General features: G+C 42.9%; 1 protein-coding gene and 1 long non-coding RNA gene across 4 annotated transcripts in view; one reads left to right on the forward strand and one right to left on the reverse strand.

The window, feature by feature from the left end:
- Positions 1 to 6,498, reverse strand: part of LOC136011983 (uncharacterized) — a 26,097-nt gene extending 19,599 nt beyond the window's left edge. For 2 of the 3 annotated variants that reach the window (XR_010611531.1, XR_010611533.1), the window contains exon 1: positions 665 to 1,025. This is a non-coding gene — a long non-coding RNA (uncharacterized LOC136011983). Of the gene's footprint in view, positions 1 to 664; positions 1,026 to 6,443 lie in introns of those variants that run through there. The other variant, XR_010611532.1, reaches the window with a different exon arrangement.
- Positions 6,495 to 16,995, forward strand: NMD3 (NMD3 ribosome export adaptor). Its single transcript, XM_065674646.1, has 15 exons — positions 6,495 to 6,593; positions 6,845 to 6,979; positions 7,403 to 7,499; positions 8,526 to 8,606; positions 8,692 to 8,820; positions 9,357 to 9,447; positions 9,623 to 9,701; positions 10,018 to 10,114; positions 10,399 to 10,516; positions 11,174 to 11,319; positions 11,985 to 12,097; positions 12,642 to 12,714; positions 13,234 to 13,340; positions 14,188 to 14,258; positions 14,690 to 16,995. Exons 1-15 carry the CDS (start codon positions 6,550 to 6,552, stop codon positions 14,821 to 14,823), a joined length of 1,515 nt encoding a protein of 504 aa, XP_065530718.1. The 5' UTR covers positions 6,495 to 6,549; the 3' UTR covers positions 14,824 to 16,995.
- The last annotated feature ends 263 nt before the right edge of the window (positions 16,996 to 17,258 follow it).

Here is a 17,258-nt window from a genome sequence, read left to right on the forward strand (position 1 = left end):
TTTCCACTCTCCATCATTAGCACTGGAGTAGCTGGTGGTGGAGACCTGACAGCTTTATCACCCAAGCTGCCAGAATTTACAAAGCCATATTTAAATTCACAGCACTGCCTGTACACAGTCTTATAACTCCTGCAGCTCCTGGGTGAAAAAGGAAATTAAATGGAGCTGTGAAAACTGAAATGTCCTAATGAGTTACCATCTTGCGCTTCAGATAACAGCTTCATACACATTTGCAAGGAAAATGAAAAAAAAAAAATACCAAACACTCAATCCTCAGCCCACATTAGAAGCATAATTTCCTTTAGGTTTTTTCCCAGGAAGGTAAGCAGTTATTGCCTTTTTCTTACTTCGGTGTTATATATGCCATTAAGCACTGCATGGCTGTTTCAGTGAGAATGAATGAGAATTAAGAGAACACACACAGCAGCACACCCAGATCAGCTTGAAATCCAATCCCTGCACCTTTCTTTGGCCTGTTTACAACAGCAACTGGGCATATTCATAGTTATTTTTCTGTTTTGTGTTCCCCCAGTCACTTATACCAGATCACAGTCGGAACACTTCTGAACCCACTATTTCTATTTCCACACTGCAGTTTCATATTTTCTGCTACAAGTGTGACTGGCCAACATACATAGTGTGAGAATCACACAAATGTACTTACGCAGTGTTTTCTTTCAACCAGGGATCTCCTTCTGTGCTCCTTATGCAGTCCCTTTGCAGCTGGGAGGGCAGTGAGGGACAGTCACGTCTGGTTTGAAGGCACACCAGGTCTTGCTCCTTCGAGTCTGGCTGCAGTATCAGTAAAGACAGTAGCTAGCATAAAATGGCAAAAATACACAGCGCTTCCCAAATGTAGTGTATTAATCTAAAAGACTAATTTGGACCACCACAAATGAAGCTGATGCAGCTTGACAGGGCTGAAAAACAAACCCATATCCATAATTTTTTCTATAGGCATTACCATAGACGTGGTGATCACACAGAAGAAATCAATAGCCTGCATGATTTATACTCATACCTAATCAAATCTCACCCTCTCTTAAATGATATGCAACATAAATGAGTTCCTAACATGTCAGACCTCTGGCTAATGCCATCCTACTGCAAGTAAGGTTTTACCCATAAGCCAACATATAAAAATGACACTGATTTAGAGGAAATATCATAGAATCATAGAACAGTTAGGGTTGGAAAGAACCTTGAGGTCACCTAATTCAAACCCCCCTGCCATGGGCAGGGACACCACACACTAGACCATGTCACCCAAGGCTACATCCAACCTGGCCTTGAACACTGCATCACAACTTCCTTGGTCAACCTGTCCCACTGCCTCACCAACCTCACAGTAAAGCACTCCTTCCTTATGTCTAACCTGAACTTCCCCTGTTAAAGTTTGGACTCATTACCCCTTTTCCTACCTCTACAGTCCCTAATGAAGAGTCCCTCCCCAGCACCCTTGTAGGCCCCCTTCAGATACTGGAAGGCTGCTATGAGGTCTCCATGCAGCCTTCTCTTCTCCAGGCTGAACAGTCCCAACTTTCTCAGCCTATCTTCATACGGGAGGTGCTCCAGTCCCCTGATCATCCTCGTGGCCCTCCTCTGGACTTGTTCCAACAGTTCCATGTCCTTTTTATGCTGAGGACACCAGAACTGCACACAATACTCCAGGGGAGGTCTCACAAGAGCAGAGTAGAAGGGCAGGATCACGTCCTTCGACCTGCTGGTCACGCTCCTTTTGATGCAGCCCAGGATACGGTTGGCTTTCTGGGCTGCGAGCGCACACTGAAGCCGGCTCATGTTCATTTTCTCATCGACCAGCACCCCCAAGTCCTTCTCCATAGGGCTGCTCTGAATCTCTTCTCTGCCCAACCGGTAGCTGGGCCCGGGACTGCTCTGACACAGGTGTAGGACCTTGCACTTATGTGGCTTGGTTGAACTTCATGAGGTTGGCACTGGCCCACTTCCAAAGCATGTCAAGGTCCCTCTGGATGGTATCCATTCCTTCCAGCTTATCAACCGAACCACATAACTTAGTGTCGCTGGCAAACTTCCTGACGGCACCCTCAATCTCACTGTCCCTGTTGCCGACAATGTTGAATGAGACAGGTCCCAACGCTGAATCCTGAGAGACGCCACTCATTACTGGTCTCCAACTGGACGTTGAGCTGTTGACCATAACTCTTTGCGTGTGGCCAACTGTCGTGGTTTAAACCGATCCACACAGCTCATCCACTCACACCAACCCCCCCCACCCCGACCCTCCCCACTCCTGGAGGGATGGGGAGGAGAATCAGGAGAATGTAACTCCCACGAGCTGAGATAAGAACAGCCCAGTAACTAAGGTATAACACAAATCACTACTGCTACCACCAATGATAATATTGATAAGAGGAAATAACAAGAGAATACGATACCACCACCGAACGAGTTTGACCCCCCCGAAGAGAGAGAGTGCCCTTCCGGGTAACTCCCAGTTACATCCCTCGGCATGACATGCTGTGCTATGGAATACCTCTTTGGCTAGCTTGGGTCAGGTGTCCTGTCTCTGCTTCCTCCCGGCCTCCCCTCGTCCCCAGCAGAGCATGAGACTCACAAAGTCCTTGGCCAGAATAAACATTACTTAGCAACAATTAAAAACAATCGGTGTTATCAGCTCTCTGCCCAGGCTGGAAGTCAAAACACAGAGCTTGCACCAGTTACTAAGAAGGAGCAAAACAGCTCCTGGTAAACCCAGAACACCAACCAATCAAGTATTTATCCACTGAGCGGCCCATCCATCAGATTGATGTCCCTCCAGTTTAGAGACAAGGATGTTGCTCAGGACAGTGTCGAACACTTTGCCCAAGTCCAGGTAGATGACACCAACTGCTCTGCCCCTATCCATCAGTTCTGTAGCTGCATCATAGAAGGCCACCTTAATAAGCAGATTCCTGAAGAGGTCAAATTCTGCTCTCTTGAAGTCCAGGGCAGTGAGCTGGCTGTGTGCCCTTCTCACTGCCCCAAGGATCTCGAACTCGACCATTTCATGATCACTACAGCCAGGGCTGCCCTGGAGCATCACATTCCCGAACAGCCCCTCCCTGTTGATGAGCACGAGGTCAAGCATGGCACCTTTCCTTGTTGGCTCCTCTATTACTTGAAGAAGGAAGCTATCTTCCACACAATCAAGGAACCTTCTGGATTGCTTGTGCCGGGCCATATCCCTCCAACAGATATCAGGGTGGTTGAAGTCACCCACGAGAACAAGGGCCTATGAGCGTGAGGCTGCTCCTATCTGTAGAGTGCTTCATCCACAGAGTCCTCTGGATCAGGCAGTTTCTAACAGATCCCACAGTAATGTCCCCCACTGCTGTTCTCCCTTTGACCATGACCTGTCCCCAGACACAGTTCAACAGTCTCCAGCCTATCACTGATATAAATAGGTGTTCCCCCTCCCCATCTACCTTGCCTGTTTTTCATAAAGAGCAAATAACTTTCCATTCCAACATTCCAGTCATAACAGCCATCCCACCATGCTTCTGGGATGCCAATGATATCATACCCACGTAGACATGCACACATCTCTAATTCCTTTTGTCTATTCCCCATAACACAGCACTTTGTTTAGGGGCATCTGAGTGAAGCTCCAGATGAAGCCGACTCATTGGCTGGAGCAACTGAAACAGCTCTGCATTGCTTCAAGCGTTTATTACACGTGCTGGCAACTGACTGGGAGTGTTGGGATGAATTGATATCTCCTTTCCATAACGTATCTAGTTTAAAGCTACCTTGACCAGCCTGGCAAGTCCCCTACCAAAGCAGCTCTTCTTTGTCAGACCAGCTCCAACAGCCTCCAGTAGACCTGGCCTCCCAAATCAGGTCCCATGTTCTGAATGACCAATCCCCTGACTATGGCACCACCCTTCTATCCATTTATTAATCTGCCAAATCCACCTGGCCTTTTCCAGGTCCTCCCCTTTGACCTGGATGATCAATGAAAAAGCTATGATGAAAAGTACAATGAAAAAACTCCAGAGCCCCTAACCACCTTTCCCAGGGCTCCATAGCCCTTCTTAATGAGTCCCAGGCTACTGCTGTCTATACCACTAGCACCCACATGGACCACCAGAAGTGGGCAATGGTCAGTGCGACTTTCTAGAGCAGGCGGCCTCTCAGCAACATCCCTGATGCGAGACCCTCCTAGGGAACACACCTCCCTCGAGACTGGGTCAGGCTGACAGGTGCCTCCGTGCCCCTCAAAGTAGAGTCACCTACTACTGTGACCCACCACTTCCTCCTGGAGGCACCAGTAGTGATCCTCTTCACCGATGCATCAGCTGCAACGGGTGTTTCCTCACCAGCCCCTGCAGAGCTGTGAAGTGGTTCTGGGTGGGGACGTGGATTGCAGAGGAAGCCCCTTGGGTTTAGCTGTCCTCTTCCTCCTTTTTTGTATGTTACCAGCTCCCAGCTTCCTGGATCGATGCCCTCCTCCTTTTCTGTATGCCCCATGGCGGCCGCCTGTGGCCCCGGTCTGGGCCTGGAGCAAGCAGCCCAGCTGCCTCTCAGCTCCCCTGACATCTTTCAGCTACTGACGGCGCCCGCAGCTCAGCCCCTGCCGCAGGAGGGCCTCCCCCAGGGCGCACCCTCGCCTCACGAGCCCGGTGCCGGCACTCTCTGCCCCCGAGCTCCGCGCTGCCGCCTCCCCGCCCACCGGCTCTGGCCGGTGCCGCCGCTGCCACCGCCGGGGCAGCCGGAGCGGAGCTCCCAGCGCGGGCCCGGGCCCGGGCCCGGGCCCTGAGGCGAGCGCTCCCCACGCCTCGCGCTGCCCGCACCAACCGCGGCGCCACGCGCTGCTTGGGCGCCCCCTGGGTCGGGTTTTGCCCGCTCAGGGCGGGGCCGTCCCCCCTGGCTCCGCCCCCTGTGAGTCCCTGCTCCCCGCGGCGGAGCTGCCGGCTCCCGGGAGAGGGCTCGAGGCTCCCTCGGTGGCCCTCGCCGCTCAGAGCTGAGGCTCCCGGACGCGGGGTTTCCTCTCGCTGCGGTTACTGGCAGACGAAGACCGGTTTAAATCTGCTCATCCAACAGCTACACAAATACTGTCTTGTCTTTGCATGCTGAATCTTCCCTAAAAAGAGATGGTGAAACCTGTCAGTCCCCAGCACATAGCCAGTCAAGGTAATAGGTTCTGAAATCCAGACCCACCATTTTTAAAGTTCTCAGGCAATTCTGTGGTGTGCTTTTTACTTTGTTTATTGTGTACAAAGATGTAAAATCTTTCAGAAGTAGTGCTAAGGCTGTAACAACACTTTGACAGTTTAAAACATGCAAATTACATTTGGATGGGTGGAAGCCACAGGGCAACAAGAGCTTGCAGGTGCAATACAAAGTACCTTGGTGACTAAAAAGAACATAGCTCTGATACTAAGTGGCAGCAGACGCTGGCTGTGCCTCGAGCTGAGGTAGGGTTTAACATATTAGCATCAAAATAAGGTGGAGAAAACTGCAGTTGAAAATAATTCTGCAGTGAAAATATTTAAAGTATTATTTGGATCAAATTCTTCTCCCACTGACATCTCAGGCAGTCTGGCTCCCATAAATACAAGCTTTGTCCTACCCCTCTGGCAATGTGAGACTCACCAGGTGACAGCCTGCAATTCAGAGGAAGTATATTTCATGAAGCAATCAAAGATTGACTAATTCATCAAGGCCTGAAACACATAATACTGTGTATGATCTATAACCTATGTTCTCAGAAAAAAAAAAACCCATGATCTCATTGCTCAGACTAAACAAAGGGAGTTCAGAACTCCCGTTCCTACAGAGCCATGAGAAGTTGCCAGCAGATGCAAAACGTAGCCAGTTAATTCAGAAACTAGTGTCTTTCAAAATCAATACTGAAAGTAATGTAAATTTATTGCCAAACATGCCTACTCTTTCCACCAAAGTTAGAAATTCTTTTCAAAATGCACTTATGTGGAGACATTCAGTTCTATAAAATGCACTCGAAGTATTTGGAGATGTTCAGCCACAGCTGAAAAATAGGTCAAAACAATAACAGCACTGCTTAGAGCAGTACTTCAGATGAATTAGCCGCAGCCTCTACTATTGACAAGGATCACCTCCTCGTCTACTGACTGCACATTCCCACCAATTCCAGCAAGATTTGCAGATGTGCAACACCTGTCAGATTAGTCCCCATGCTAATAAATGAAGGTAGCACACTTCCATAAAAAAAATAATAATAACGACTACGACATAAGTCTATCAGCCATAGGAAGAATACAAGGTTGTATGCCGGGGCCGGGGTTGTACCCCACCGCTGCCATTTGCTGCAACAACAGCACGGGTTCTCCCGGCGGGGAAAGAAGGTGGATAGATTAAATCCCCCGATTTCCAAAGAAAAAGTAATTAATGCTCCCAGTAAGCGTTAATTACGCTGCTCTTCCCAAGCGGCATGCACGCACCAACCGCCACCGGACACAGCCGCCATGTCACCGCCTCCCGCGGCGCCGAAGCGCTCCTCCCCTTCCTCTCACGGCCGGAAGTGGGGCCACGTGTGCTGCTGCAGACATGGAGTACATGGCGGGGCCGGCGGCCCCTAGCCAGGGCAATATGTAAGCGGCGGCCGGGCCCCGCGGGTGGGAAGGTTTCGGGGCGACCTGTTGCCGCGGGCAGTGTCCGGGTGGCAATGAACCGGGGCGGGGGTTGACGGTTCCCCTGGGCCTCCGCTTTTCTTAAGGGGGGGAGGGGGGAATAGAAGAAAAGAATTAAAACCTCTCTGCGTACCGTCGGTTGCTGCCGAGGGTTCTTGTGGCCGTTACCTCTGAGGTGCTGTTTGGGACTGACTTTTTTCCCTCTCTTTCAGTCTCTGCTGCCAGTGTGGTATGCCCATTCCCCCCAACCCGGCCAACATGTGCGTGGGGTGCCTGCGGGCCCAGGTGGACATCACCGAGGGCATCCCCAAGCAGGGCACCCTCCACTTCTGCAAGCAGTGCGAAAGGTGGGCAGCCGGGCCCCTCCTGAGGGGAACCGGCCCTCGGTGCTGCTGGGAAGTGGGGCAGCGTCTGGCACCCTTTCTCGGTGCATGCTTTCTTCAGGTCTCGTGATTTCTCTGCACGTTCTTGTATTTATTTTCCCGTGGAAGTAGAAAGGTGTGAGTATATAGAGTGTAGAACATTTAAATGAGTATGTGTATGGCCTTTGAAAGGAAGAAAGTATAAGGATGGCAGTAAGAGTGTGAATGTACTTGAAATGTGTGAATCCTAATGCTGAGGGAGGCAAAAAGTTGTAGCTGCATAGTTAATATTAAAGCTGAAAGCCTTGGAAATATCTGCTTATCTTTTGATTTATTTAAATTACTGACGCAGCTTTAGTGTGCTGTAAAATGTTTCATTATATATATCATATATCAAATGTATCATAGGTATCTTCAGCCTCCAGGAACCTGGATCCAGTGTACCTTAGAATCAAGAGAGCTTCTTGCTTTGTGTCTTAAAAAAATCAAAGCTTCGCTGGGCAAGGTTAGTTGCTAATCCTATTGGTATTTCATGGCATGTCTTTTGGTTGGTATTACATAAAGTGGTCCCACTAACTCATGCAGGGTTCAATCCTTACAGAGTAGCTGTTTGTACTTGTGTAGAGCTGATCAACTGATTTATAGTACACAGAGAGAGCGACAATCTCATCTTAAATAGCTGTATACTGGAATTCGGGAGGATGCAGTAAGGACAAGCTCTTACAAAAAGTTTACAAGTGTGCTGAGGAGGCTTTTGCATTTCAGTTCTGTGACTTCAAAGCATGCAGTGTACTGCATAGTTCTTACTGTATAGAAGGGAGTTGAGTATAATTAACTGAAGCAAGCTAATACGTTTTTAATGCACCTTAATCTTACAGTTTTATTTTTACACGTTTTTAAAATTGTTTATACAATATTTCTTACCAGTTTATCACAACATGAAAGAGGGTTGTACAGGGGTATATATAGACTAAATTGAAGTCATGTGTTTAAATTGAATAAAGTATCTCTTAGGTTCAGAGTCTTACTAGGGGAAAAATCTGAGGTAGTGTTTTAGGCAAAAAATTGTTTTGTTACCGCAATATTCAATCAACGTCTTAATTAGATTGCCTTATTGAGCTTCTTGCTGTCGGGTTAGTGCTTAAATGTACAAAATGCCTTTTGCTGCAGTAAGTTTGCATGTTCTTAGTTTTAGGGATTAAATTGGCTTTTAGGTCCTGAGGAAACTATTATACTGTCCCAATTCGTTGTTACGTGGCATTAAGCAATAGTGTCAAATAGTGTATTCAGTTACTTTGGTGTGACAGTCTGAGTTTGGATTGCCATTACTTTAGGTAGATCAGACTCTGTGTCCTAACTAAGCATTATCAATTAAGTTGGGTGTGCTGATAAATATGGTTTTGGTTAAGGTTATTCACTGTTGCTTGGTTGAGGATCTATAAACTATAAGCTTGTGTTTTGTGGTAGTTAGAGCTGCGCATTTTTAACATGTGTGGGCAGTAGCCGAGTTCATGTTCTGTCCCGTTGGCAGGTCCGGCTGATTGATGCAGGCTTTATTTGGACTGAACCTCATTCTAAGAGGCTGAAGCTGAAACTGACTGTTCAGAAAGAGGTAATCAGAGTGTACAGTGTTCACTGTGTGGCTTTTATGGTAAACAGGAGCTACTGAGGAAACCTTTTAAACTTCTGTTTTGCAGGTGATAAATGGAGCAGTTCTTCAGCAAGTATTTGTGGTGGAATATATAGTTCAGTCTCAAATGTGTGAAGACTGTCATAGGATTGAAGCTAAGGATTTCTGGAAAGCTGTAGTGCAAGTCAGACAAAAGGTAGAGGCAAACTGAGTTTTCATTTGTTAATGGCAGAACAATCAAGCAGACAAATATTTGGATTATTTTCTCAGAAAAAGATGGACTCTCACTTGCACACTGCCGGAGTGATACATTTTGTGTTCAAAGTGGGGTTTTTTGTTTTTCTTACAGATGCTGGTTTAGAAAAACTTTCTCTTGTCTAGTATTATTAGTGTATTCTTTTTAAATGATGGCTGGCAGGAGGGTCATTTGTGAAGTACTAAATATCCTGTATTTTAAAGTAATGTTAGAAACAGTGGCAGAAATTGTTCATAAATATTTACATTTTCTTTAAAGACAATACTACCTCTAACAGCCAGTTACACAAAAATGAGAAACAAAAGTTCTAAATTATTTGGTGTAATTGGAGTGCATCTCTGAAATCTTTTTGGTTACTTGGAATAGGCTTTGGACTGTTCTTTCTGTAGATGGCCCTTTCATATAAACACTTGGAGATACTGCATTTACACTAGGAAGTTCATAAATAACCCTAATAATTTTATTTTTGGTTTTAGACTCTGCATAAGAAGACTTTCTACTACTTGGAGCAGCTGATTTTAAAACACAGGCTTCATCAAAATACGCTTCGCATCAAAGAAATCCATGGTAAGTGAGGGAGCTTGGTAGTCCAGCGGTAGAATAGACTAACCTGTTTGATATTGGAAGGGTGCTTGTGCTAGTAGCTATGTATGGGTAAGCAGCAGATTACTTAGCCTATGTATTGTATTTGGAAAAAAAAATGTAGTACTTGAAATGTTCATCAAGCTTTCTTTTCCTTAAGATGGCCTGGATTTCTATTATTCTTCAAAGCAACAGGCCCAGAAGATGGTAGACTTTCTTCAGTGTACAGTTCCATCTAGGTATGTCATTTACCTTTATTGCTATGAGTACTCCAGAGCTTTTGGGAAATGTCTTTTATCCTTCATTTTTTAAGAGTTTTGTATGTGAAGGTGTAAAGAACCTGCATTCTAGTTGAAACACAAAATCTCTTCTACAGAAGTCCTGTATTTTCCCGTTAGGTATCTTAAAGCTAGCCCTCATGCGTTTTGCTATTTCCTTAATTTTTGTATTTGTAGTACGTAGCTCTATACTTTCATTGCTGTACTTTGTGCTGATTACCTCGTGTTCCAAGTAATGTCCTTATTGTTGCCTGAAGGCTCTATTTTTGTCTTATAGATCAAAATCGTCCCAACGTTTGATCTCGCATGATATTCATAGTAATGTCTACAATTACAAAAGCACTTTCTCTGTGGAAATAGTTCCAATATGTAAGGTAGCGTTCTCTATTTCATCTTCAGCATATTGTATGAAGTGGGCGGAGTTTAGTTTTGGTGATAAAGACCTGATTTATTGTGTTTTGGGGGGGATGGAGAGGGCTCTACTTGCCACAAAGCATGGGAAGTGGAGATAGCACTGTTTTGAGGAAGTTACAGGGTGGAGAACTGAAAATAGAAAGTTTAAAAATCTATTTTTCTAAATACTCTAAATTAGTTTTCTCTAGATACTTGATTAAAATAAAGTAAATCTGAGTGTAAATTATTTTCTGTTTGTATGCAGGACAGTGTTGTATGCCTGTCACCAAAACTGGCACAGAGCCTTGGAAACATGAGCCAGATCTGTGTGTGCATTAGAGTAACAAGTACCATTCACCTCATCGATCCTAGCACTCTGCAGAGTAAGTTGCAGGTTCTTTCCTGCACTGCAGCAGCATCTGATTTTTCTGCTGGCGCAATTATTTTTATTTTTATGTTGATTTAATGAAATCTTTTATTTTGAGATCTTAATGTTGTAAATTTACCTGTACAGTCACTGATGTAGAAATTTAATAGTGACCTAGGACATAGTTCTCTAAACTTGATTTCTGTAGTATCCTAGGTAAAATGGGAAGGCTCAGTGTTAAGTTTACTGATGTTCTTGGCCTCTTCTAAGCACTTGCATCTGTCAGGTGTATTCCTCTAAAATTAGATGGCATCTAGTTTTTCTCTGGATTATGATTCTAGCTGCAGTACCAGAAGCACTCTGCTTTGATTGGTATATGCTGGTAAGCTATACCAGCAAAATGCTTCTAATAAGGATTACATCCAGGGGAAGGATTCTTGTGAATTAAAAGGTCTGTGCTTCAGACGTGTTACATGAATTGTCTGTCAGAGCTCAACTGCTCACATTTGCAGTATGGGTCGTGTCCTAAATGCTTGTGTTACAATAGCAAACCTGAACAAAATACATTTGGCAGTGGCCTTAATTTTGCCTAATGGTTCCTTTTCCTTTTAATTTCTTTGCAAGAATTTCTGTCCCTTGTCATTCATTGCCCACACTGGTGTGTTTTTTCCAGTTGCTGAAATTGATGGGAGTACCTACTGGCGCCACCCTTTCAACAGTTTATTCCAGCCCAAACAACTGGAGGAATTTATCATTATGGATATCAATCGGGTTCAAGAAAAGAAAAAAGGTGCAGGTGCAGGAGCAAGATCCAACAAGGTAAGAAGAGTTCCTCTCTGTTTGATTCAGTGTTTTAAGCTGCCTTCTCCCATCTCTCCCCTACTCAGCTGAATTTCTGTTCTCAATCATTCTGCCTTGCAGTCAGATACATGCTTTTCTTTCTTGCCTCTGGCAAAACCTCTTATCAGGAAGATGTGGACAATGGTTTGGACGTTGCACAGGCATTGTGTGAATTCCACTCAGAAATTCTTTTCTATTGATCAGCTTTGTTACTCTTTTTTTGTTACTCTTATTACTGAAGTTGTTTTATGTTGGATTTGCAACTCTTCAATTATTAAATTGTTTCTATTGAAGTGTAGAACCTTTTCTTTGTAATCAGAGTTAAAGAGTCAGCACTAGGCATTTTCTTCTGGGTCAAAAGTTGTATGTGGTTGAAAGTTACTAACTTAAAAACCAAAACACATGTCTAGTTGTAGAAATAGCCTTTGTGGAATTCTTGTGAAAAGTAGTTGGCATATCCATTACCTTATTCTTATAAAGATGAAAAATGAGAACTAGCAACCAATGCATTTGGTACTTGATGTAGAAATACAAGTTTAATTACAAATGTAATGTAAAACAGTAATGCAGCAGCACAAACATTCTAATAGCATAGCCCGTTAAGCTACGTTTGATTACAAGGGTTTTATTTTTCCTTCCTCAAGCACACGCTGGCTGAAGCCTGGGTACAGAAAACGTCAGAGTTGAATACGGATCATCAATATTTCTGCTGTACTCATTTGGGGCACATTCTGAATCCCGGCGACCTTGTCTTAGGGTCTGTTCTGTTTCTTGGTTTTTATTAAATGATTATTTAATGACTGAATTACCTGGATTCTTTACAAGCTTGTATATTATTGAGAAAGTTTTGAACTGTTCTGATCTCTAAATCAGCAAAAGGGATAGAATCCTCCATCTTGGCAGTGAAAAGATGATTATAGTATGGGAAATACTTGTTTCTAGTGGAAATCATCTCATCAAGAGGGTCATTAGTAATAAGAGAGCTGAAGTATTGACTTGAGAGTGCAAATTGGAATATCAGTTTAGACATAAATATATTGGGGGGACTTTTAAAATACTAGGCAAGATCTTTTTGTAGATAGTGGTTATCTTATACAGCAATGCAAAATTTTTGTGAGATTAGGCAAGTCAGACAATTCTGAAACAAGCTAAAACATGAATGGTTTTGGAGCTGTTGTGAGCCCAGCAGAACCTCAGTGGATATTTAAGTTTGGGTTCAGGAGCCTGGGATAATGATACATTGAGTTGGGTTTTGTAGACTTACATAAAAGGACAGGATAAAATAAGTATTTTTGGTTTAGATTCGACTTAGCGAACTGCAACTTAAATGACGAGTTTGCCAATAAGATGAACCCACACAGTATTCCTGATGTGGTAAGACCATTTTCTTTATCTGTACAAAGTTGTCTGCATTACCTAGGGCATTGGGAAGTATGGGTTTATAATGAACACTCATTATTTTTGTATCAAGTGGGGGATATTAATGTTGAAATAAAAAAGAGGGGTATTCATATTGAAATGTGAATAGCATATAATTTTGAGAATTGTTTTTTCACCACTTAAGTACTTGAGTGGTAGTTAGATAATACATCAACTTACCTTACTCTTTGTTGTTCTTGTTTGTATTACCATGCATTGCGTGATGAAAACTGTATTACAACTCAAGTGTGTTTCTCCTCGGGACATAATCCAAAGTGTTTGGAAACTTTTGAATTGACAAATGCTATATAAATTTTATACGAAACATCTCAGTGCCAGACTGACTGTGATACTTGTTTAGCTGATTTTACAGTTGCCCAAGACTAGACTTGGGTGTTGGTTTGGATTTTGAAAGTGTGTCATCAGTAGCGTTGAAGGTGTGAAGGTGTAAATACGTGCTGGTTTTCACTATAGGTATTAATAAAGAAGAGCTATGATCGTACCAAACGCCAGCGTCGCAGAAACTGGAAGCTGAAAGAGCTGGAAAGAGACAGAGAAGGCATGAATACAGACGATGAAAGGTTCGGTATCTGCCATGAAGCTTTTCAGTCCCTTCAACTTAGGATACTGCACCTAGAAATCTAGAAGTGTAGAAATAACACTCCTCAGTTACCACTGAGGATAAGTGCAATGTAATGCCTAAGATGTGCTGATTATCAAGGGGGCACAAGCAAAAGGTGCTAGTTCTGTCTGAGCATGATGGTGGCTCATAGAAGAGGTTGATACCAGTGTTCTTGGAAGAGCAGTATCTCTGTGTTACATATATCTATGTAAGGCAGGAGTGCTTTAACTCTGTGCACCTTTCTTAGGCTTACCCTCTCTTGACTGCTCAGTTCTTGGGGAACTGAGGATGCTGAGGACAACAGGCCAAGGGGTGTGGAAACAGACTGAATTCTGAAATCTTAAAGATAACGCTACAGGTTTTTCAGGTTTACTGTTGGAAAATATGAAAGGTACTTTGGGGGTTTTTTCCCAGATAAGCTTAAAACATGAGACAAGAGAATAATACCAGAATCATTGTGTGTATACCTTACAGATGGTGTCTGTCTAGTTAAAGGGACTCTTTATTTGAAAATATGCTTGTCACTGTCTTTTTCAGTGACAAAGCTGGTACAGCAACAGCAGACTCTAAATAATGTTCAACTGAGTAATAAAAATTAGAGTTAAATGGGGACAGGCAAATTATTTGGAAACTAATAGGTGATAATAAAAAGGTGGAAAGAATGAGTTGGAAATGTGGGAACACTATCAGTCTGCCTGAAAGACTGGATTGCAGTCCTTCCTTGGGGCTTTGTTTCTCTGATTTAATTTTGTTTTATAGATTTGCATAAAGGAAAAGTGAGTAAATAGGTTAAACATCTTTTACAGACAGTACCAAGACTTCCTTGAAGATCTTGAAGAAGATGAAGCCATAAGGAAGAATGTCAACATCTACAGAAGTAAGGCGTTTTAACCACTGAATTACATGTAATGAAGTCATGACAGTTTGAGTCAAAATATTTTTACTGAAGCTCTGTATTCAGATTATTTGAACTCCTCATGCCTAGAAAAATGCTGTAGTGTAAAAGCTTCATGTATTCAGTGTATTTCACATGCACTGTATGGATGTTGATGGGTTTTGTTTGCTTGTCATTAACATGAGAGAGAAAAGCATATTTTCCTCCCACACCCATAAACTCTGTTGGGTGGAGGATTTGATACATAATATAGTATCTTCCATGAGTGCAATTGCCATGGGATTGTTGGTTTTAGGAGGGATTTGTTTGTTAGTTGTTTTTGTTGGTTGTTTTGGAGTTACATTTTTAGTTCCCCTTCCTTGCGATTGGTATTTTTTTTCTTATCTGTTGGTGTTTTTTCTTTGTGTTTTTAGATGCAGATGTTCCAGTGGAGAGCGACACAGATGAAGATGGTCCTCCACGAATCAGTCTGGCTGAAATGCTAGAGGATCTCCATATCTCTGAGGATGCCACTGGTGGGGAGGGAGCAAATATGATGACAGAATAAGAATAGTGCATTAGTCAATGCAGTAAATATCCCCTTGCTAAGGAAAAAGTACCTAAAACACATAAATTGATCACATGAACACGCAAAGTAATGTGATAACTACTGCTATAACCCTAAGTAATGGGCCTAGATGTGGTAACTACCGCTGTACCCCTAAGTAATGGGCCTAAATTAATATTTTATGTATATCTTTTAGAGATTCAGCAATTTGTTAAATTTCTGGTGCAGGCATTGCAGTATAAGCTCTGCATGCTCTTCCCTTCCCGGAGAGCTCTGTCCTTGAAGCTTCAGCAGTGTAAAGGTCAGCTGACTAACATCAGAGTTACCCATTGGAAGTAATTAGTTGTCTTGTGCTGAAGACAACTGATAAAGAAGAATGTCCAGCGGGAGAGATTTCATTCTTCCTTGCCAGATTTGTAGGTAGGATCCCTACCTACTGTTTACTGCCTTAATTTCTTCATGTGGGAAGGATTTCTCCTGTCTTAACCTTTTTGGTACAATGGTTGAAGCTTGTTATGATACTGATTTTTCCATACAACAGTGTGTTGGGGAAGCCCAAGAATGTAGCTTCTGTTCCTTTGGTCAAGGAACTCCAAAGATACATGTTGTGTACACACAGAATACTTCCCTGTAGATTGATAGAAGATGCAGCCCTTGATGAGAGAAATTGGAAACTTCTGTTGAGTGTGATGAATGTTGTACTATATTCCATGCCTGTATGAGTGGATTAAAGCAATATGGATAATGTCTAATTAATACATCAGGTATGAACTATAAAAAAGCTCCACAGATATTTTTGGTCCATCTTTTTTTTTTCTGGTTAACTTTATAATCAAATTTCACTCTGCTGCAAGCCTGAAGAGGACATAAGTGGTGTAGGAGGACATTACATTCTTAAATCCATCTTGTTCTAATTCATGTTGCTGCACAGAAGTGGTCCAACAAAAGTTCTACTAATAGTTTATGTGAATACAGATTTGATTTAACTTGGTGTAAATACAGAAGCATGGCATAGAGTGGTCTTGCCACTGCATTTTTTTTTTACTTAAGGAAAAAAATGTTCTGAAATACCTGTCATGTGTAAAGGAGGAAGATACTAACAATGTAATATTGCAAAAAATAAAGATGTGTAGGATTCATCGAACAAAAATGATTCCTCTATCAAGGATCTGTATAGCTTAAGTGAGAATGCTTATAGTTTGCTTCTGCTTGTAATAGGAGGGTTGAAAATAATGCTATTTCCCTGTAGTATTGCCAGGGGAAGCAGCTGGAGCACCAGTCTCTTATTTCATCCTACTTCACATCCTTTCAAGGCCTCAGTGAAAAGCTAAGAAATAATCAAGATGTTCTCTGTATTCAGCTTCTTGCCACGTGTGAATGATTCTTGCCTTATCCTTTAGTTTAAGTGTCAGGTTTTGCTAAGTGTTTCCCAGCAGGTGTGAATCTGTGGGATTTTGAGCTAACTGTGAGCCCGGGCAGTTATGCCATCAAAGGCAATGGGAATTTGATTGTAAAAAGTGGAGCTAGGTTTAGTTACCAGTTACTCATACTTCATTTTTATTCTGTCTCAGAGTCTTCTAATAATCCACTTGTAAAGGGCGAAAACTCATAATTTGCAAAGACAGTTCTGATGTGGCAAAGCTCCAAGCTGTCTGTTGGCAATGTAAGCAGTGCCATCTTTTACTCTGTCTCACTAAGCTCTTCTGCTTCCAATCTTGGGAGCTTTGTCGTGTTTTTTTGCTATGTAGAACAGTTAAGAAAACTCCATAAAGCTGCTGGGAATTAAAGGTACAATTTGTCTCATGATGGTAATTTAGTTCATATAAGGAAGGTGTAAAACCATGCTGAAAAAATATATATGAGAATGCAGCTGCATAACCTGAATTATCACTGCAGTAAATATTTTATTGCACGTATTTTACAGTAGCTACATCTGCTATTAGTGCTGGGGGGATACAGATAAACTCAATTGGACCGTTGGGCCAAACCTGGAGAACTTTAATTTGTAACCTGTGGGCAATGAATGTGTTCTGTATCCAGATGAGGTGCAGTTTGGGTTCTGATTTTTTCTGACAGGTAAAAATGGTGAAGCTTTTATCTGCTGTAGTTTGGCAATAGCTTCCTGTTGTTGGCAGGTGAAGGGGGAGCAATAAAAACTTATTTTAAGCTGTGCTATTTTGATCAAGAGTTTTCCTTCCTCTAATATTTTTCTTCAATAGTGTGTCTCAGTAATTTCAGATGTATTGCTGTCTTGTCTGTCATCCTGTTTGTTACCGGAGACGTCCCTCTTCCTACCCCTTCCTCACCCTGCCAGGCTCCATTGCCAGTCTGTATTAGGTTTCAAGCATCTTTCAGCGAGAGTTTTGTCTGGAACAATCTCCTGCTATAGCTGCTAGGAAAACAAGTCATAAATCTAAGTATATCACTTGGGTTTT

The sequence above is a fragment of the Lathamus discolor genome, chromosome 3 (genome assembly GCF_037157495.1).
Source record: "Lathamus discolor isolate bLatDis1 chromosome 3, bLatDis1.hap1, whole genome shotgun sequence".
NCBI classification, from domain to species: domain Eukaryota; kingdom Metazoa; phylum Chordata; class Aves; order Psittaciformes; family Psittacidae; genus Lathamus; species Lathamus discolor.